Source organism: Emydura macquarii, unplaced genomic scaffold (assembly GCF_026122565.2).
Source record: "Emydura macquarii macquarii isolate MOO-44397 ecotype Brisbane River unplaced genomic scaffold, CSIRO-AGI_Emac_v2 contig_1348, whole genome shotgun sequence".
Classification (NCBI taxonomy): Eukaryota; Metazoa; Chordata; order Testudines; family Chelidae; genus Emydura; species Emydura macquarii.
Window position 1 is genome coordinate 10194522 of NW_027131485.1, and position 19398 is coordinate 10213919.

General features: G+C 57.8%; 1 protein-coding gene across 1 annotated transcript in view; it reads left to right on the plus strand.

The window, feature by feature from the left end:
• The window catches only part of CORO7 (coronin 7), a 140194-nt gene that overhangs the window by 49142 nt on the left and 71654 nt on the right, over positions 1-19398 (plus strand). Inside the window, exons 8-9 of the mRNA XM_067551111.1 lie at positions 7814-7900; positions 9339-9421. Of these exons, the coding sequence (XP_067407212.1) occupies positions 7814-7900; positions 9339-9421 (170 nt within the window). The remainder of the gene's footprint in view (positions 1-7813; positions 7901-9338; positions 9422-19398) is intronic.

The following is a 19398-nucleotide window of genomic DNA, read 5'->3' on the forward strand; positions in this document are numbered from 1 at the left end:
GGTAGAGCAGAGGAGGATGGGCACAGCGGGGCTCTGTGGGGACACGCAGCCACAGGCCCCAAGGCAGGGACCCCATGTGCTGGCCTAGCCCACAGCGATCTCAGCCAAGCTCCAGACCCTCCCTGGCCTGGTTCTGGGCTCGTCCCCCCCAGCTCACTCCCCCGAGGTCTGGATCTCTGCCCCCTCTCCCTCCAAGGCAGTTGGCTCTCTAATAACCATGGTGGGAGAGGTTGGAGCTGAGCCCCTCCCCTCCCCTTCCCTTCCCTCTTCTTTTCACGTCTTAGTCCCTCTGGGCTCCATGTTGAGCCAGCAGCTGGCATTGGTCCTCCTACGCTCCGCAGGCCAGATCCATACCCCTTATTCTCTCACTTCCTGTCCTGCCGGGGTCCTGAGCAGGTGACTGGGAGGGTCGGAAGCCGCTGGCTGAGCTGTCCCTCCATCCCTGCTCCGGGTGCAGCCCCGCAAGGCAGCTCTCAGCTTGGGAAGAGCTGTTTCCTTTAGATCACTTTCCAGCCATTCCTCACACCTGTCCTTTATGGAGCTAGACGCTGCAGGGTGTTAATGTCCTTCCCTGCGGGGTGCATTCAGAGGCGCTAACCCCCGCTCACCTCTCCACACGCCAGAGACTCCCTAAAGCTGTCCATCAGACGGCTCTGGCCTGAACCGAGGAGCGAGTCTCGAATGGGGGGAGCATTCAGGTCGGGTTAAAAAGACTCTGCTGCGAAAGTGAGACTCTGTGTCTCAAGTGCAGTTGAGCTAACCTGGCAGGGAGGGCGCCACAGCGCATCCCAGGGCCTTAGGTGATGCCTGGCCTATCCAAACTAAGGTCATTGTCCTGCCAGCCAGGGCGGCATGTGCAACCTGGAGGCTGAAAAGATGCATTGGCCTGGCCTGGGCAGCGTCTCTGCAGCAGGAGCCTCCTGGGCCAGTTGTGTAGCAAAATCCATCTCTTGATGGGCTCCAGTGTGGACATCTGTCCCTAGAGCGTTGCCCTGAGGCTACGGCAGGCCGGAGACTTTCCGTTGCGACTGGTTTTCGACTAAAATAGTTTTGCGACAAGTGACAAACTGAACACTCCACAAGTAAGAGATTTGGATTCTGAAATGCTGCTGCAGTGCCTCCTGCTTCCCTTCTCCTTGGAGCCACGTTCCCCAGCCGGACCACGTGATATGCCTGCGACGTGCAGCCGCCTCACCAAGGGACACCCTGGTGCATCGTCGGAGAAGTCGACTGACAAGGGAGCCTAGCCGATAGCACAGATGGGAACATGAGGCCCTGCAGCAGCTTTTCCCAATCGATGTAGTTCAGGGGGTTGATTTCCTCCCCCCCAAAAAACTTGAAATGCTCATTAGGGAAAATCTGGATGGAAATTAATCTCCTTGCGCTTTCCTTTCCATTTCCCCTGGGACCGCCCCATTTCACTGCAGAGATCTTTTAGAGATCCCCATCACTTTAGAGATCTTTTAGTGTAGCGAAGCAGCACTGCTAGGGTGCTGAGCATCTCCTTTGCTCTCACCAGCTGGATCTGTGCTGGTCACTGCAGTGCACTTGGCCTGTAAAGCTAGAATCCGTGTCTCTTCCTGTTCAGAGCCAGTGTATCTTTCTGATCCCTGGGCGGTGGCTACAGGCAGTATTTTCCCCAGGAATTGAAATGAGAGGCGGCGTTTGAATTGACAGCGGGGGTGAGGGCCGAGACCGTGAGCTATATTGCACCATGACAGGGTTAGTTTCTAAAACAAAAAATATCAAAAAATTGTAAAAATGTATTTCATTTAAATTGACTTTTGAAAGCTGAATGATTAATATAATAATGTTTAGTACAGAAACTACCTGAGATGACGACCTCTCAAGCTAGCAAGGATGCGACATAACGATCTTGGCAAATAATGCATTTTAAAAATCTTGGCCTACTAGGAAACGTATATTAATACAAGTCACAAAGCGGGCGCAAAGTCACTGAAACATACCAATCTAGGTGTTCCAAGAACGAAAAATGTATTTTAATTCCTTCTGTGTGTGCATAAACTTTTCACAAAATTTCAATTGAAAAAAGGAGTTAAGCTTAATGGGGCAAGTTTCGTGGGCAAGGTGATTTGGTGCTAATTCTCGGCCTCATGTTTTAAACATTAAACACCTATAAACATCAGCATTTGAACTGATGATGGTTTATTGTTTATAAATCGTAAGTTGAAAGTATGAGGTGGGAATGAAATGACTGCGCCGATGTCATCCTGACACAGCTGTGTGAGGAAGCTAGTCTTTATTCATGCTTTTCAAACCTATCCTACTTTCCCAGGTACCAGTGTTTTATCAGATATGTGCTTTTAAAGTGTTAATGTTTCCATTTCAATTCAGATTTCCAACCACCAACTGCATGGAATTTGTTTCCAACTAGAAAATTTTTAAAACCACTCGATCTAGTTGGAAAACGACTAGGCTGGCAACCACTGGTGTGCGGGGAGAGGGTGTAGGGAAATCCCTGGTTCCAGGTTTCCTCCCCCAAGGAAAAAAGCCCCCAAACAGTCATTACTGCTATTGAGCTGAAATCCCCTCCCCTTCAGATTAGTCCAGATATTTTACCAGTAACTACTGGGCCTAACTAATCTGCCCGGGTGCCTCCACCCAGGGAGAGTCTGTGTCTAATGGGATGGGAGGGGGCCAGCCCTGCCCCTTTGAAACACTTTGATCGCCCTCTTACTCCTTGGGCCACGGACATGGAAATTCCTGCTTGTCTACTTCCCCTTGTATTTATCCGATGGTCCCTGCTGGACAGACAGCTCCCCTGCACCTCTCTCCATCCAGAAATCTCTCTGCTCGCCCTCCCTAGTGTTTGCTCCTAGCCGGCCAGTGTGGGCATTCAGCCCTTCACGTTGCAGACTGCAGCTGGGGCGATCTGTCCTCTAGGAAATTCTGCCTGGGCCCAGGACGTGGAAGCCAGTCACTGAGCCCTGCTGCCCTGCTGGAGGGAGGCATTGGAACCGCTGGCTCATGTTACCTGCTGTTCGGTTTATCTCGCTCGCCAACTGGGAAGGGCCCCTTTCCTCCCTGGGAGCCCTGCTTTCCCCAGCGAGGCAGCCAGAGAGCCAGACCTGAGCCTCCACCTGGGACCAGTCCCACAGGGCTCCTGGAGCGGCCTGTGGATCACCCAAGGGTGCTGGCTGGGTCCCAGCTGTGCAGGCATCCCCAGAAGGGAAGGAGCTGGCTGTTGATGAATTGGCCGAGTGGTTTGAGTGGCTCTGGGGTCGTTCGTGCCCAGTGCCACGGGGCATACGGAGAATGCTGGCTGGGAAGCAGTGCGGAGCTGCGGGGAAGGGGGACAGGTCACTGAGGATGAGGGCACGGCTCCGAACTCAGCCTGTTGGTTCTTCAAAGCCCAAACCCGGTGCTGGGCTGGCGCAGGGGTGCTGCTCCCACTGGCCCTCGGTGGCTGGAGGATCCCTTGGAGCTTAGCCCCAGGCTTTGACTTTATAACTGGCGGGCCTGCTGGGTGAAGAGTGTCCGGCAGCCAGCCCCCTCTGTGCCGGCGGCGTGAGGCCCAAGCTGAGCGGCTGTGGGTGTCGCCCCGTCTCTGGAAGGAGAGGTGTGTTGCAGGGGGGTCTGAGGGCTGGGCGTTTGTGTCTGCCCCCGCCCCCGTGCAGGCGAGGTGCAGCCCTCCGGCTACCTGCTGGCCCAAGCTGTGCTGCCGCTGTTGTGTGGCCATGGCAGGGGGCGCCCACTCTGGGCCTCAGTGTCCCTGAGTGTGAAAACGGGGGTCCAGCCTCCCCTTTGCAAAGCACTGTGAGAGCACTTGAGAGACGGCGCTATGGGGAGCAAAGCAGCATTGCATTACCAGGGCAGGCAGTGGGTCCAGGAAGGTCCATTGCTGGCATCTGTGTGTGTGTGGGGGGGGGGGTTCCCCAAACACTAGGGCACCCCAACTTTATCCCAATCCATAGGGCTCAAGGCATAACCTGGGCAAGGCACCCCCACCCTTTCCCAATTCACTCTCTGGGTGCAGGGTCACCCATTCCCAGTCCATAGGGCTCTGGGCGTAATTCTCTGTGGGTTTGCTGGATATTTTACCACTGAAGAAGCCGTATGCAGGAATATCCTTATTCTCTGTTTATTAACAATGACCAAAACACAGTCCCCCGCTAAGCATACAGTGCTCAGTACTCCCAATAAGGCAGCCGACTTCTCCTGGGGGCTAGGCAGGGTTAGATCATCTGGGGACTCTCTGCACAGTATAGCTGGCAGGGTGTTGGTCTGGCAGGTCTGATTCTTCTCGGGCTGTGTCCTGGAGTTAGGTCCCAAAGAACTTCCGTTTGGACCCCCGTTTATATAGTTAAAACTCGGGTCCTGCTTCGCTGTACCTTAACCAATCACTTTAAATGAAAGTACTCCAAAACACCAATCCTAGCCCATTACGAAACAGTCCTTTAACCAATCATATCCCACCACCTTCACTGATTTAAACAGTTTGTTTCTGCCTATTGCATAACTATCAAAGAACCGGACAGAAATCTTTCAGATAAACACCAGAGAAGTGGCTACCATAAGAAGTGTGGATTTTACAACCACAACTGTTGCTAGGTGATTCCTTGCCAACAAACTTTTCTTTAAGCATCTTAAGATCTGTTTCTTTGTCCGGTGGCGATAGGAACTATTAGGACCTTCTTATCAGCCGGATATTACATTGTTTGATGTAATTTCAGGTCCGTGATGATGTGGCCACCTGCTACTTAGCTCCTGGCTGCCGTCACTTTTAATACGGCTGCTACTGCTCAGCCCAGAGAAGGCTCTGACCTTGCCGTGGACAGAGGGGAAGTGGGCTCTGGAGGCTGCTGGGGGGCTGCCGAGGTTCTCTGCGTCCTGTTCTGCAGGAGGCCGGTGCTCCCCTCGGCCCTGCCGTCGGGCTTCGGCCCTGTTCTGCGTGTTGTGCATGGACTTCATGGTCCGAGGGGTCCAGCCCTGTCCTGGGGCCTGGCCTCCATGTTGAGGGTGGAGCGCCATCGCTGCGGCTGTGGAGTGAAGGGCCTGGGTGCAGGCCACCACGGAGTGTCCCAGTCAGCAGCGAGCTGCATGCGTAGGGGTCGCCATGGCAGAGGGTGGGTGCTGCCCGGGCAGCACGGCCCATGCTCTGGAGAGCACCCCGTCCCCTTCCCCCTACTGCCCTGAATCCAAGCTGCATCCTCCTTCCACAGACCCCGCTTAGCCCCTGCCCTGCCTGAGGCCCCAGGCTGGGTGTAGCTGGCTGGGCTGGGAGGAGCCCGTGGGTGTGGGCTGTCTGCAGACCTGGCCTGCTCTCATCTCTGCCTCTCCAGGCCAGCTAGAGAGAAGAGGAAGCCGTCAGGGCAGCTGCAGAGCAAAGGGCAAGTGTTAAAGCTGGCAGCAGGCTGGGCACCCGCGGGGGCAGTGCTCACAGCTGGGAAGTGCACGTGGGGCACAGCAGCAGGGCCAGCCCTTGGACAGGACAAAACCATCTGGAGCATCCGCTGGAGGCTGGGTGCCACGTGCCCCGCGGGACTGGCAGGGAGCAAACCTGCACGTACGTGGTCTGCTTCCCTCACCCCCGAGCACAGTGCAGGGCTGCGTATGCCCCACGTGGAGCCAGCCGCCACAGGAAAGGGGCGTGGGTGATGGGGCAGCTAGGCGGTGTCCGGCACTCGGCAGCACCGGGATTAGCAGCAGTAGGTAGCGGTGAAGGCCAGTTATATTAACTGGTGCTCGTGCCTCGCTGGGTTGATGGTGAAGACGCTGGTGCAGTGGCTAGGCTGGGAAGGCCTTTGCAGTCAGAAGCTGTTCTCATGGGAAATGAAATCTCTGCCGTGTTTTAGCCTGTAAGTCTGTAGGATGCTCTGGATTCCCATGGTCCCTGCACCTGCTGGCTGGCACACCAAGCCCAGTCACTCCAACCTTATAATGCCGCTGCTAAGCAACCTTCAAGGGGAAAGCAGCTCCCTGGCTTTCCCCAGCTGGCTTGGCCTCGGTTCCCTGGCTTTGCACGTGGGCTCAGTGATGGGGGTGAGGTTGTAGGGGGTATCTTTGGTTGGTTTGAGACCGTGGCTCTAAGAATCTCTGCACGCTTCCCTCATCTCCCCGTGTGGTGCCGTAGCATTGGCACGCAGCGCCCTGCGGGATGTGGCCGGGCCCAGACAAGCATGAGAGGCCCAAGTATCAGGATTCCTCATGCACCGGTGGATAATGCTCCCTGGGTCCAAGCCCCTGACCCAATCCGGTGACTGGGACAGTGGCAGGGTGAAGCTGTACAGGTGTCCAGTTCTGCGCTTCGCTGAAGGCGTGATCGGTCCCTTTGTCCTACCCCAGTGATTGACCTTCCCAAAACCCCTCCGCGGCAAACTGAATGAGACGAGCCATGGTAGGGCAGCTCTGTCTCCAGCTGAAACTGCTGGGCGGTGAAATGTCCTCCTTGAGCCAGGATATCTCCGGGCCGCGGGCCCTAGGGCTGATCGGCTGGCAGAAAGCGTTGGCCCTGGAATCTTCTGAGCCCCAGCACTTGCGACCTCTGCCTTGTGTTTATCTGAAACACGGCCCAATGCAGCATAGCCCCTGGGACGGTGGGACGGAGTGCGGGCATGGGGGGGATCCCAACCCCACTTCCCGCCACATTCTCATACATCCATGTAACATGCTCAGTTGGGGAGGAGCTCGGGAGAGCTGACGGCCCCGGCCTGAAGTCACTAGTGGCTTTGAATGGCCTCTGCTCTAGGAAATGCTCTCTGCCCGCTTGGGTGATGACGTGGAGGGAGGTTGGCCTCTTAGTTAATTGCTAGTGCAGGCCTGAAAGCTCGTGGGGGGAGAACGTGGCTAGGCCGAGCTCTCCTGGTGTCCGTAGCTTCCTGCAGGAGCGTTCCCAGCTTGGCGCTGGCAGGGACCTTGGCTTTTCCTTGACGTGCTTAAAACATTAGTGGTTTGGGGGTTTTTTCAAACTGGAACTTTCTCAATAAATGTTTAGGAAACCAACGTCTCGTGTGTAATGGGGGCGGGCACCAGCCGAGCCGCCCCGCTGGAATGCCGATAACCACAGGATCCATCTGGGGACCAGCTGACAAGGGGCAGCCAGCCAAAACTGGTTAATAATAGCGAATCCTCTGCCCTTCCTCTGGAAAGTGATGTTTTGGAGCTGGTGGGGGCGGGGAAGGTGTCTGCGTCTCACTGAATCGAGGGGGGCTCAGCTGGCAGTAAACAGAAGCGGTCTCTGCCTGCCCTCGCAGCGACCACGGTCCCTCCTCCTGGTCTGGGACCCCCAGGGAGAGTCTGCAGCCTTTGCTGCTACCTGTGAGCCCAGACCAGCCCGCCGGTTTGCACGGGTGGTGCTGGCTGCAACGCAGGGAATTGAATGCTCCAGCTGCCCTCTCCATGCCTGAGCTGGGCTGACTTTGTCCCTGCCAGCCCTATGGACTCTAGCTCCTGTCCCTGGGAACACTGTCTCCGCCCGAGCTAGATTGGCCCATGACTTTCCAGCTCCTTCCCCAGCGCAGAGCTGTGTCGTTCCTGCTCGGCTCGCAGGAAGGATCTGAGGCCTGTGCCTCTTCGCGCCTCAGCGGCAGTGCTGCTTGCTGAGCCCTGCCACACTCGTGCAAACCCAGTGATGGTCCTGGGGTGTCGGCCAGCAGAGCCTTCGTTCCTGGGGATCTGTGAGACCCAAGGAACCCAGCCTGATTGTGCAGGGCTGGCAGGCAGATCAAACGTGTGCGTGTCAACGGTGGCCCTGACAGACCTCCGCACGCAGGGCCCTTTTCACTCACGCTGCACAGAGCACGCCACTAGTGCTATGGAAATAGTAATCGCTGTGTCTCCTTTGCTTTCTCAGAGCGTCCAGGGTCATGAAAACAACAAGGATTCCAGGCTGCTCTGGATGAATGCCAGCGATTATGTCCTCTCCGTAGGATTCAGCCAGGTATGGCCCTTCTCGCACCTCCTCCTTTGAAAGCCAGGTGGGGTGTCCTTACTTAGGATTGTTCTTTCACTAGGGCTTTCTGCATCCTCGCTGCAGACTGGCTCCTGCAGAGCTTATGCAGGGGGTGCCACGGCTCCGCTGGACATCCCTCGCTGCTGAAGGGCAGCTGGTTCTGTAGGGGAGGCCAGCTCACCCCCGGCACTTTGCACAGCAGTGAGAGCAAGGGCAGCATTGGCAGAACGCTGTCCCCACCTCCTGTTCTTTCCAAGTCCCTGGTGTCTGTGGTGGCCCAGTAGAACAGGAAGGCCCAGTAGAACAGTAGTTTCCACCCCAAGATGCTGCCCAGAGCTCTCGCCACCAGGGGAGAATGAGGAGACAAGGTGATCCTGTCAGGATTTGAACCTGCAGCTCTGTGGGGGCTAAGGCACCGAGCAGGGTTAGACAACACCGCATCCAGCTCCCCTGCGCTGTCTGCTCCTGCCGTCTGCCACGTGGCACGCCGATAGGAGACTTGCAGGAAGAGCTAGCGTGGCCGAGTCCTTGCTGCAGGGTGCACTAAGCGAGAAGCTGGCGATGAGCTCCGGCCCCAGCGGCCACATACAAGCGAACACCCTTGAGGTCTGCGAGCGCTGCTGTGCGCCGGGCGGTTACACTGGGCACGGCTTGCGTGCAGGGTTCTGAGCGCTCCCGCCGGCCTGTGCATGGCGTGACGGCTGCTGACCCAACACCGTGCCTAGTCCTGTGGTCCCTGGGCCAGCAGGATGGAGCTAGGGAAAGCAACACATTCCCCTTGGGTAGCTAACCCCGACCCTTGGCATGCGAGTGAGGAGCGATCCCAGCGCAGCTCAAGCAGCTCGGGTCGGGGGGAGCAGGCTCCCCACCACTCGCCGGGGCAACATCCGGGGCAGGCCTGAGAGAAACAGCTTGTAGCCGGCCTCCCTCACCTCTCAGCTCCCATGACCCACCCTCGGCACCACCTAGGATGGCCTGGAGCCCCAGGGCCACACCCCTGGGTATTGGTCTCTCTTGCAATGCAACCCACAGGGCCGGATCCCCCTCGGAGCAGCGCCCGACCGGTGGCCGAGCCTGGCACAAGCTGCGGAAGACAGGGAGGGCGGCCTTGCCTGCTTTTGAGCCCCGCGTGGGGGTGGTTCCCTGGAATCTCACCCCATGAAAAGGCTCCCACTTGTGCTGGGGGTGCAGCCTGTAAAGCGCCTGCCCTGCAGCCCCCAGCTCTAGTCCCTGCACTCGAAGCCAGCCGCCACTCGGCTGGCAGCTCACATCTGCGTGTGGGCCTGGGGGAGGGAAAGCCCCAAACGAGAGAGGGAGCCGCTCCCCCGTCAAGGTCTGATCTCACCCCCGGGATCCTCAGAACTGTGCGCATGAGTGCAGGTGTGTGTGTCTGTACAACCAAGTGTGCACCTTCCCGCTTTTGCAGGTGAGGGAGCGTGAGGTGAAGCTGTGGGACACACGGAGATTCAGCAGCTCGCTTGTCTCCTTCGCGCTGGATGCCTCTTCAGGGTAGGAGTGCGGTTGCCGGTCTTTATGGGTGGGGTGGGGATGGCGTATGGGGACGTGCTGCCGACAGTTACTGGGGGCAGCGGGATTCAGGGGCTCGGTCTGTGCTGTGTGGGCTTGGGTTTGCATCCGGGGATGTTCCCAGGGAGACGTGCCCGTTGTAACAAGGTAGGCTGCCCCTTTGTGAGCCCCGGGGGGAGGGGATGATCAGCCCCAGCTGGGAAGGGGCAGGCACTTGCCCCAGAGGCGCACAGCTCCTAGGAAGGCCGGGGGGCTGCAGGAAGCAGGCTGGCCCCTGTGGCAGGCCCTGGAGCCGGGTGCCCCAGGCCGGTGTGGGGAGGGGCAGGGAGCTGGTGGCTGAACTGGTGGGGTGGAGGGTGCAGAAGATTGTCGGTGCAACTGACGAAGGGCAGATTTGGGGGTGGTGTGGAGCAGGCCAGCAGCCTCCCCACTGCAGGAGGCAGTGAAAGCGCACGTGGTAGCTGGTGACCGTGGCACTGTTGCTGGCGCTAGGCGTGAGCGGACACTGCCCGCCCAGGGGGCATGGCCCGGTGCCCTCAGCCTCCTTCGCTGACCCGCCCATAGTGCTCCCGCTGTGCAGTCGCTTTCCCTCCCCCGGCCCGGCCCGGCTGTGTGGGGTAGAGTGGGGGAGAGGCTGGCACTAGGGAGTGGCGAGCCGATGTCTGGGGGCGGGGAGCCAGGTCGGCAGGGATGCTGGTGCCCAGGGTGGCAGCGCCCTGTGAATGATGCCAGTCTCTGCTTGCTGCAGTGTCAAGGGGACGCTGACACGATGGGGCGTCTCCCCTGCGCCCCCTGCCCCTCCTGCTCTGGGTATTGATTCTCTGCCTGCCCTCGCAGGCTCTGGCCTAGGTCGCTCTCTGCCTCTAGTTACACCCTGCACGCTGCTTGTTGGCACCCAGGGGCAGAGCTCCAGATCCTCCTGCCCCTGGGTCCTGGGCAGGTGAGCGCTGGTGAGGCCCGGACAACGGGGGCGAGTGCAGCATGTGGCAGGGTTTCCGCAAATCTCCTTGGGTGGGGAAATTCCTCCAGGGCAGATCTCTCCTCTTCCACGGGACTCCGGCCATTCAGAGACGTGCCTGAAAGTACACAGAGCTCCAGGCCATCATCCGGCAAAATCCCCCTGCACGGTCACCTGGACACGACCCTGCAGGTGCAGGGAGCGATTCCTCCATGCACGGGACACGATCAGGGCACCCCAACCAGGGAACCGTACTGAAGGCCAGACCAGTCTCTCTGGAGCCCAGCGGATCCAAGGGGGGCTGCAGTCATGCTGTCCTCTTTCCCAAGAGCCAGCTGCCTTTCTTCTCTCCCCTTCGCCTCCGAGTTTGTGAAGAATGATTGGGTGCAGTTCCACTGGGAGCCCAGCCCCTTGGCCCCCAGCTTGGGAGAGCTGGGCAGGGTCGAGGAGTCCCTGGCTTGAGTGACTGGTGACCCCGGCACTTTAGAGGTGTCAGGAAGGTGGCGGCGTGTGGGAAATGCAGGGAGTGGGAGGTTTGGAGAAAGGGAGATTCCATGGGGTGAGTGAACCAAAACGCCTGCTCTCTTCTCGGTGTGGGGCTGTGTGTGTGTCCCCCTCCTTCTCCCCCCTGCACCTGGAGACGCCTCGTGGTTACTTGTGTCCCTGCAGCCCGGGCAGTTTCTGGGTTTGTCACTTTAGACATGAGGCTCGCACTGATTTGGGGTGTGAGATGGCGTCTGCTCACCTCCTGCCTTAGGGGTGTCCGTGGTCCCCTTACAAAAGCCATGAATACGGCTACGCCCTCAGGATGGCAGAGGTGACTGATGCGCCATTTCAGCCTGGCCTGACCTCTCCCACGCTGGATTGGATTTATGGCCTTACAGAGAGCAGCCATTAGAGAAGGAAATGCAGCTGGGGGGGAGAAAAAAGCCACTCTGAAGGGAGGGCCAGGTGGACCAGGGGCTCTTGCCCTGCCACCCAAATGAGGGATTGCAGCGGGGCTGGTCAGTTTCCCTTTGTTGTCAGTTGCACGCTTTGGTTCTCTGTGCTAGTGGAAAGTAGCAATATCTGGGTCCTTGTATCCTTAGAGTGGAGCTGCCTTCCCTGCCATCTCCTTGCTGCTCTGTCCCACAGGAGCGCAGGGCCATAAGCGGGCGTGGGGCTGGGTCCTTGTCCTGGAGTCCCAAGGGTTTTAGGAACATCTCCGCTTTCCTGCGTGTCCGTCTGGCCGTGCAAGGCTGATGTTCTGCCCCACGCTCATTGCTCCATCGCCGGCAGGCCATGGCAATGGCTTCCTCCCTGGCTGGCTGGCTGGGCTCTCAGGCTGCACCCTGTAGCCCATAGGGCCGGGATTTGTGTCCCTGTCTGGAGTGGCAGATGGAGAGTCAGGCAGGGGAGCAGGGGGGCTCCCCTTGTTACGCTGCTGAGTTTATTTTTCTGTTCTTGCTCACTCGGAGCAGGGCCTTCCAGGTCGTGCTGGGTGCTCTGGGGAGCCGGGTCCTGTGTGTTAGGCATGGTGCGGCATCTGGCAGCAGGCCTCCCAAATCTCGGACCTGCCAGGGACCACAGTCCAAACGTGGCCGGCCTGTGTGACCCGGGAGGGCAGACTGATGATCACAAGGATCCCGTTGGGCCTTGGAGTCCCTGAACACACACGGGATCTCCCCTTCCCTCCACTTCCCAGGCTGAGCTGTAAAGGGGCTCCGCTCAGGCCTGAGTGCCCTAGACTCTGCTGCCTTTGGTGTCTGGAGGGCTGGGTGGTGTGGGCGGCCGGCGTGGGGCCGTGTCTGGATGCTGTCGGGGGGCTGGGAGGGAAGGGTGGTGTGTCCCGGGGTGTGTACATACAGCTGGCTACGGCAGGTGCTGCCTGGCACAGTGCCGGTTCCAGGAGAGGTCAGAGGGGCCTGTCGTTCTGTGCCCCAAATCCATGTGTGGGGGAGGGGGCAGGACTTGGCTCTGGTGCCGGGGGGGGGGGGGGGGGGTGAAATTGGCTCGCTCCCTCCCTCCCTCCCCCACGCTAGCAGCGTCACGCCAGCAGGGTCTAGTGGCGAGGGCTGCTGCCCGTCAGGCAGCTCCTGACACGACCGGCGCAGGATCATCCTGCTTCCCCCCTTAGCAGAGGCTCTCGTGCCCCACGCTCCCTCCCTGTGTCTCCTGGGCGCCGGATAGCGGTTGTGCCCTGGCTGGGATGCAGGCCTGGCGGCCCAGACATTGCAGGGGGCTGGCTCCAGCCTTGATCTATGCAACTGTGGGATGCTGTGGGGAAGGGACGGGTGGTGCCCCCCCAGTGACAGAGGTGTTTGGGGCAGGTCCATTGGCCGTCGCTTGGCACAGGTCACCGCGCGAGCAGCCCCAGTCGCCCTCTTCAGGAAGAAGGGGCCTGCGGGCTGAGTCCCTCCCGCCCCCGCCTCACAGGAGGCAAATAGGGGAGTGGCACTGGAACTGTTTGCCCTGTCAACACAGTGGCCATTCCTGGGAACAGGGGCTCTGCCTTGTTGCTGTCTCAGGCTGGGGCATGGTCTCAGGGTGATTTTGCTGTCTCCCATTCTTCTCTCACGCTTCTTAAAGGCTTTTCCCGTCATACTAGCTGCCCCATGCTACATCCCTGGTATCTGTTCTAGGCAGGCGACCTCCCTGCAGGGGCATAAAGGGGACAACTGGAGGGACTGCACAGAGAATCATTCCTTCCCTGAATTCAGGCTCTCCCAGACTCCACCCACATCCAGAGCAGCTGGGAACCCAAGGTGCCCCTCACAGCAGACCAAAGATGGTCCCTCTCCTATCTTATATGCTTTGATGAGCAGTGAAATAGCTGACATGAGAAATGTCGTCATTATACTTCAGAGTTAGCACTCATCATGACATTCGCTAAGTGGGTTTGGTGCTGTGGGTCTCACTGGGGAGCCAAGGCTTTGTGCCGGGTTCCCAAAGCTGCATGATAGCTATGCTGTGTCCCTGAGGTCTGGCAGACCCTCTTTCTAGAGGGCATCCCTTTGTGTGCCAGGTACTGCATCTGGGAGCAACGAAGTGCTCCTAGGGGTTTAGAACGGCTAGAAATGTTTGGCTAAGGGAGTGAGGGTCCCATCGTCCGCTCTGGAGTACGTAGTAGGAGCCAGGTTCCCCCTCCCCGTGCCAGGCCTTTGGGAACAGCATGACTCAGGCTGATGTCACCAGCCCCCTGGAGATCTTCTCCCATCACCCCTACTCCCGCGTCTCCTGCCTCTCGGGGTGGGCAGAAAGTAGCTTGGTGAGAGAGTGCGGCACCGGGGCTCCTGCTCGGAGGGGCTCCCTGACTCCAGCAGAAGGGAGGAGAGGAAATGCCCTCCAAAATCAAGCTCAAGCCCATAATTTGCCAGGCGTCTGCACAGCCCAGCAGGAAGCTGGGTCCCGGCACGTGGGGCCAGGAATGTCTGGAGCTGCTGGCTCAGACACATCCTAGTTAAAGTTTGCGAAGCTCCGCCAGCGATGGGAAGGTGCTGTTAGTGAGGCCTGGAGACCACAGCTACCCTTGCAGGGTCCTCTGAGCTGCTGGGATGGCTGGAACCCTCTGTCTTTGCTCCCAGTTATGCTGGGCACCTCGCTCTTGCTGCCAGGGCTCCGGGGCATCCTCCTTGCACACCCTGTGGCGCTTCCTGGGGGTATCACGTGCACAAGTGCACTGGGCGCTACCGTCTGGTGGTGAATAATGTCTGAGCAATAGAACGCCCCATGGCCCGGTGCGAACTCACGTCCCAGGAGAGAGTCTCTTGCTTGCGTCTACTGCAGAACGATGCCCCGTCTTTCTCCTTCCAGCTAAGGAGCTCGTCTTAGGAGAAGAAATTTACATTAGTGAAAATCTCCTAACGCTCCTTTGGCTGCCTGTGTCTTATTGCTGACACCAGAAATCTCTGTCTCTGCACCAAAACCGATTCTGGTTTTAAGACTCATTAGAACCACTCCGGGTTTATGATCTCTGGTAATCCTCACTCAATACCCTCTGCTGCTCTGTATCTCAGATCTGTATTTATAATTCAGCAAACCCAAGGCACAAAGGGCAAGTCCCCCCCTCGCCCCAGTCCTTGCTAGCGTGTGCGCACGTGGATTGCTAAGGAAGGCAGCTGAGGGGCGGCTTGGAATTCAGCTCCTAAATTAGATCCAGAAGTGCCTTCCTGCTTCTCGGCTGTGTTTTTGCAGCCTGGAATTGTTTTGGCTGCTGGGCTTTATCTGCTTTGGAGGAATGTGACTGGCAGCCTGCATACGAATCTCTTATCTGCGCCTCACTTCAGGATTTCACAGGGTTGCAATTGTATTGAAATCAGACGTGATAAAAAGAATAGGGGCGGGGGAGCAGCTGAGGGGTCAGGAGGCTAACTGATTAGAGAGGGGTGAGCCAGGGGGCTCCTTTCCCCCAGGATCCACACTCCAGAGCCAAGAGAGGGAGGTAGGAGGGGTGTTTTGAGGAAGCAGAGCAATGGGGCTGGAATATTAAAGCGAGATTCTATTCCTCCCTCCCCACCCCTCTCTCTAAATCTCTTTGAAATGACAAATCATTGCAGGGTTTTGGCTCGTTACTTGCAAATGTGATAAGCAAATGCTGGTTTTCCTCAGCTGAAAGCTTCTGGCTGAAAGCTCCTCGCTGTTACTCAGCGGCCATCGACTCCGGCTGATGCTGAGGGCTGAGCCGAGGAGGTGCTGGGCTGTCAGTGGTGGGCGTGGAGGGGCCTCCGCATAGGTGGCCTGAGCATGGAGAAACTGTTCTGGGACTGAACGAAGCGAGGGGGGCTCAGACAGCGGGGAGATGCGCCAACCACTTCTTGCCTTCAGGAAGCCAGCTTCTCGGCTCGGTGCCTGGGTTGCCAGCGCACTGGGATTTGGTGCTGGTGTGTCCATATCACACAGCTCCCCCTGTTGGGACCAGTCCAGCTTCTCCGCACAAGTGGCCAGGGCTGGAACATCTGAGGGCTGCAGGTCGGGATTGAGGGGCATCGGCAGAGATGTGTGGGGACTCCACGAGTGGCTGTATCCTTATGGCTGTATCCTGCTGCCAGATGGTCCAAGTGGAATCCTTTTCCCTTCTGAACTGAGCTGGGCCTGCCATGCGCTAGGTGAAAGCTAATCAGAATGGCTGGACTGAGTCAGACCAATGGTCCATTTAGCCCAGCATCCTGTCTCCTGACAGTGGCCAATGCCAGGTGCTTCCGAGGAAATGAACAGAACCGGGTGATATATCGAGTGAGCCATCCCGTCCTTCAGTTTCAGCATCTGGTAGTCAGAGGTTTAGGGACACCCAGAGTGGGGGGTTGCATCCCTGAGCGTCTGGGCCAGTAGCCACTGATGGACCAATCCTCCATGTACTTAGTACGTTCTCTTTTGAACCCACTTATATTTTTGACCTCCACAACATGCCCTGGCAACGAGTTCCACAGCTTGACTGTGCGTGATGTGAAGAAATACTTCCGCTTGTTTGTTTTAAACCAGCTGCCTGTTAATTTCATTGGGTGACCCCGGCTTCTTGTTACGTAAAGGGTAAATAACACTTCCCTATTCATTTTCTCAGCACCATTCATGATTTCATAAACCCCTATAATATCTTCCTCAGTCGTCTCTTTTCCAAGCAGAACAGTCCCAGTCTTTTTAACCTCTCCTCATATAGAAGCTGTTCCATACTCCTAATCATTTTTGTTGCCCTTCTCTGTACTTTTTCCAATTCTGATATATCTTTTTTGCGATGGGGCGACTGGAACTGCACACAGAATTCAAGGTGTGGCGTACCATGGGTTTATATAGTGACATTATGATATTTTCTATCTTATCTATCCCTTGTCTAATGGTCCCTAACATCCTGTTAGCTTGCATGTATAGTTGGGATAATGTTTTCCAATGTGCATTAATTTGCACTTATCAGCATTGAATGTCACCTGCTATTTTGTTGTCCAGTCACCCAGTTTTGTGAGATCCCTTTGTAATTCTTTGCAGTCAGTTAATTCCAAAGCAATCTTTTCCAGATCATTTATGAAGATGTTGAATAGCACTGGTCCCAGTACAGATCCCTGGGGGACACCACTATTTACATCTCTCTACTGTGAAAACTGACCATTTATTCCTATCCTTTAACCAGTTACTGATCCAGGAGAGGACCTTCCCTCTTATCCCATGACCATATACTTTCCTTAAGAGCCTTTGGTGAGGCACCTTGACAAAGACTTTCTGAAAATCTAAGTACACTACATCCACTGGATCACCCTTGTGCACATGCTTGTTGATCCCCTCAAAAAATTCTAATAGATTGGTGAGGCATGATTTCCCATTACACAAGCTGTGTTGACTCTTTCCCAACAAATAGTGTTCATCTATGTGTCAGATAATTCTGTTCTTAACTTTGGTTTCAACCACTGTGCCTGGTGTTGAAGTTAGGCTCACTGGCCTGTAATTGTAAAATGCTCGTGAACTGTGGATGTCAGAGGAGGATTTGTGTTCTTTAGATCACTCATCTGGTGCGCAACAAGATGACCACTACGTCCTGCCGGCCTCTTCTCTGAGTGCAATTGGTTCTCTTGTGAAACTTGTTGGAGTCTTTTCCTCCTGAGTGAAGACCCAGATGGGGGCAGGCGCAGTTCTCAGTTATTGTGAACTGAGGAAAATCAACTCAAATTGCCCTGCCTCTGCAAGGCATAGCCAGGAAAACGTCCTGCAGCCCTTTCCCTGCACGTTAGCCACACGGGCCAGGATTCCTTGGTTACAGCCCTGGTTCGTGAAGCGCCCTGGACACTGTTAATCAGGAGGCCCCAGGGGCTGGGGAAACCACAGTGGCAAGTTCAGTTCATCTTCAGGTGCCACCAAGTGCCTGGATCAGTGACCCCGTCCGCCCCCGCTGTCTGACTTCATGTCAGGGCTGGTCTGCGGGAGTTTGGGGCAGTCATTCTAGGTGGAGGAAGCAGGAGGGGCCAGACCCGCCCCGCCCCGCTCCTGAATGAAGCAGGCTAAAGCTCCCGTTCAGTGTCCTGGGCAATGGATGTGCGCTCCTCTTGGGCGGCGGGGGGGGGCAAATGAAGCCAGGGAGAGAGGCAGCGGGCGCCACCTGAGGGAGCCAAGGGGTGCTCTGCCCAGGGAACCACTGCTTGGCACTGCCAGCCTCTCTGCTCCCCTCGCTGGCCAGGAGCCTGAGGAGAAAGCAAGGGGCCACTAGCCGCACCTGCCTTCCTCTGGTGGCTGGGTCTGGGTCAGTGGAGTTCCTGGCCTGAGGGCAGCTCTGCCCCCATCCTCAGGGCAATGGAGGGACGGCAACCGGCCAGGCTGTGGTAAACACTGCGCTGCGGGGCTGCGTGTGCTGACCCGTCCTGCCAGGACCTCGGCTGGGGGATGCTCCTGAGCTCGGTGCTGTGTTACGCCCGCTCCGCTCCGCGCCCCTCCCCAGGAAGCTGCTGGACTTGGCCGCGCTGTCCGTGGGAGCTGGGCCCGGGGACGTGTCGAGCAGCGTCGCCGTCGGGGGCGTGCGTTTGGCCGGCCGGCCGGGGAAGCGGGCTGGAGGGGGACGTTGACGTTGGCTGTGGGGGGGGCACTCCGGGAAGCTGTTGTGAAGTGTCTTGAGTGAAATGTTGAGAGGCCAGGGCTGGGATTCACAGTGTGTGAGCTGGGCCAGGCCCACCCGGGCTCCATCCATACCACTGCTGAACCCAGCCCTCCACGCTGGGCCGGGGAGAGCCCTACATAGAGCTTCTGCCCCGTGGCCCTGCCTCCTGGTGGCCAGGACACTGGGAACGGAGCCTGTTCCCAAATGAGCGCAGAGGTGTGTGGGGCAGGGGGAGCGCCTCATCCCACCCTGAGCTCCCTGGCGCCACCCTAGCAGAGCAGGAAGGCGCTGTCATGGGACAAGCCCATAGCTGTCAGTGGTTCTTGTGCTAGGGGGTTCGCCTGCCCCTAGCCTGGAGAGATCCTTTCCCAGAGTAATGCAGCCTCCCTTGCCTGTTGTCGCAGTGCCCCCTGCTGGTGGTAGCCACTGGGCCTGGTGGCACAGCTGCCTGCCCTGGAAGGGAGTCTGGGGCGGGGTGGCTCCGGCGGGTGGAAATTGGGATTAACCCCCTGGGAGCAGCAGTAGGCGGGCGCTGCAGGGGCTGGAGCGTCTCAGGTTTTCTTCTCCTCCTTTGCTCCAAGGCAGCTGTTCCAACAAACCGGCTTCTGCCCCAGTGAGAGCGTCACACCTAAACCACAAGCTGCCTTCTTGCTCTCCCGGCGGCCCTGGTGCTGCCTCCGCCAAGGTCATTGTTGGCTGCCCTGCTCCGGTACAAGCTCTGTGAAATAGGAGAGGTGGCGGGGTTTGGCAGAGCGACCGGGTCTGCCCGCACTAATGCACTCAGCCTGTTCCCGGCACAGGCATCCTTCCGGCTGGGAGGGGCTGCTCCCCGCCGCCATGCAGCCACCTCTGGAGTGGAACGCAGCAGCTGTTGAACGGCTTTCAGGAACACTACAAAACAGCTTAGCCCAGGAAGTGAGGGAGGATACCGTAGCCATGGGGCATTGAGGGAAAGAGTATTTGTCTAGGGCCCTGGGGTTAACATCCCTATTCCTAGGCGAAGATCCTGGGGCTCGTTTCTGGCAATTAGTGGCTGAGCCCTTGGTTTCACAGCTGTAGTACCCTCCCATCTGCTCAGGGTGGGGCGTCTGTGATAGGTCAGCCCCTGCCCATGTCCCTCTCCGTGGCGCTGAATTCCAAGCCTGTTAAATTCTTCGATGGCGTGACATGAGGGCCGCTACCTGGTCCCACCTCTCCTGGCCTTGGGCCGCTGCTCCGTGTGCTGGTAGCTTCTGAGCATCTGTTAAAGGAGGGTTCTGTCTGCACCTGGAGGGATCCGTGGGGAGTGACACCCCAGGTCGGACACCCCATCTCAGCAGGAATTGGCAGGGTGTCATGACAGTTCTGGCTGGCGAGAGGCTCCGGGTGAGGGGGGCCCTCTGCAGATCCGTGGTTCCTATTCTCAGTGCCCGTCTGTCCTGCCTTCCGCTGTCCCCGCCTGGGCCAGGGCTG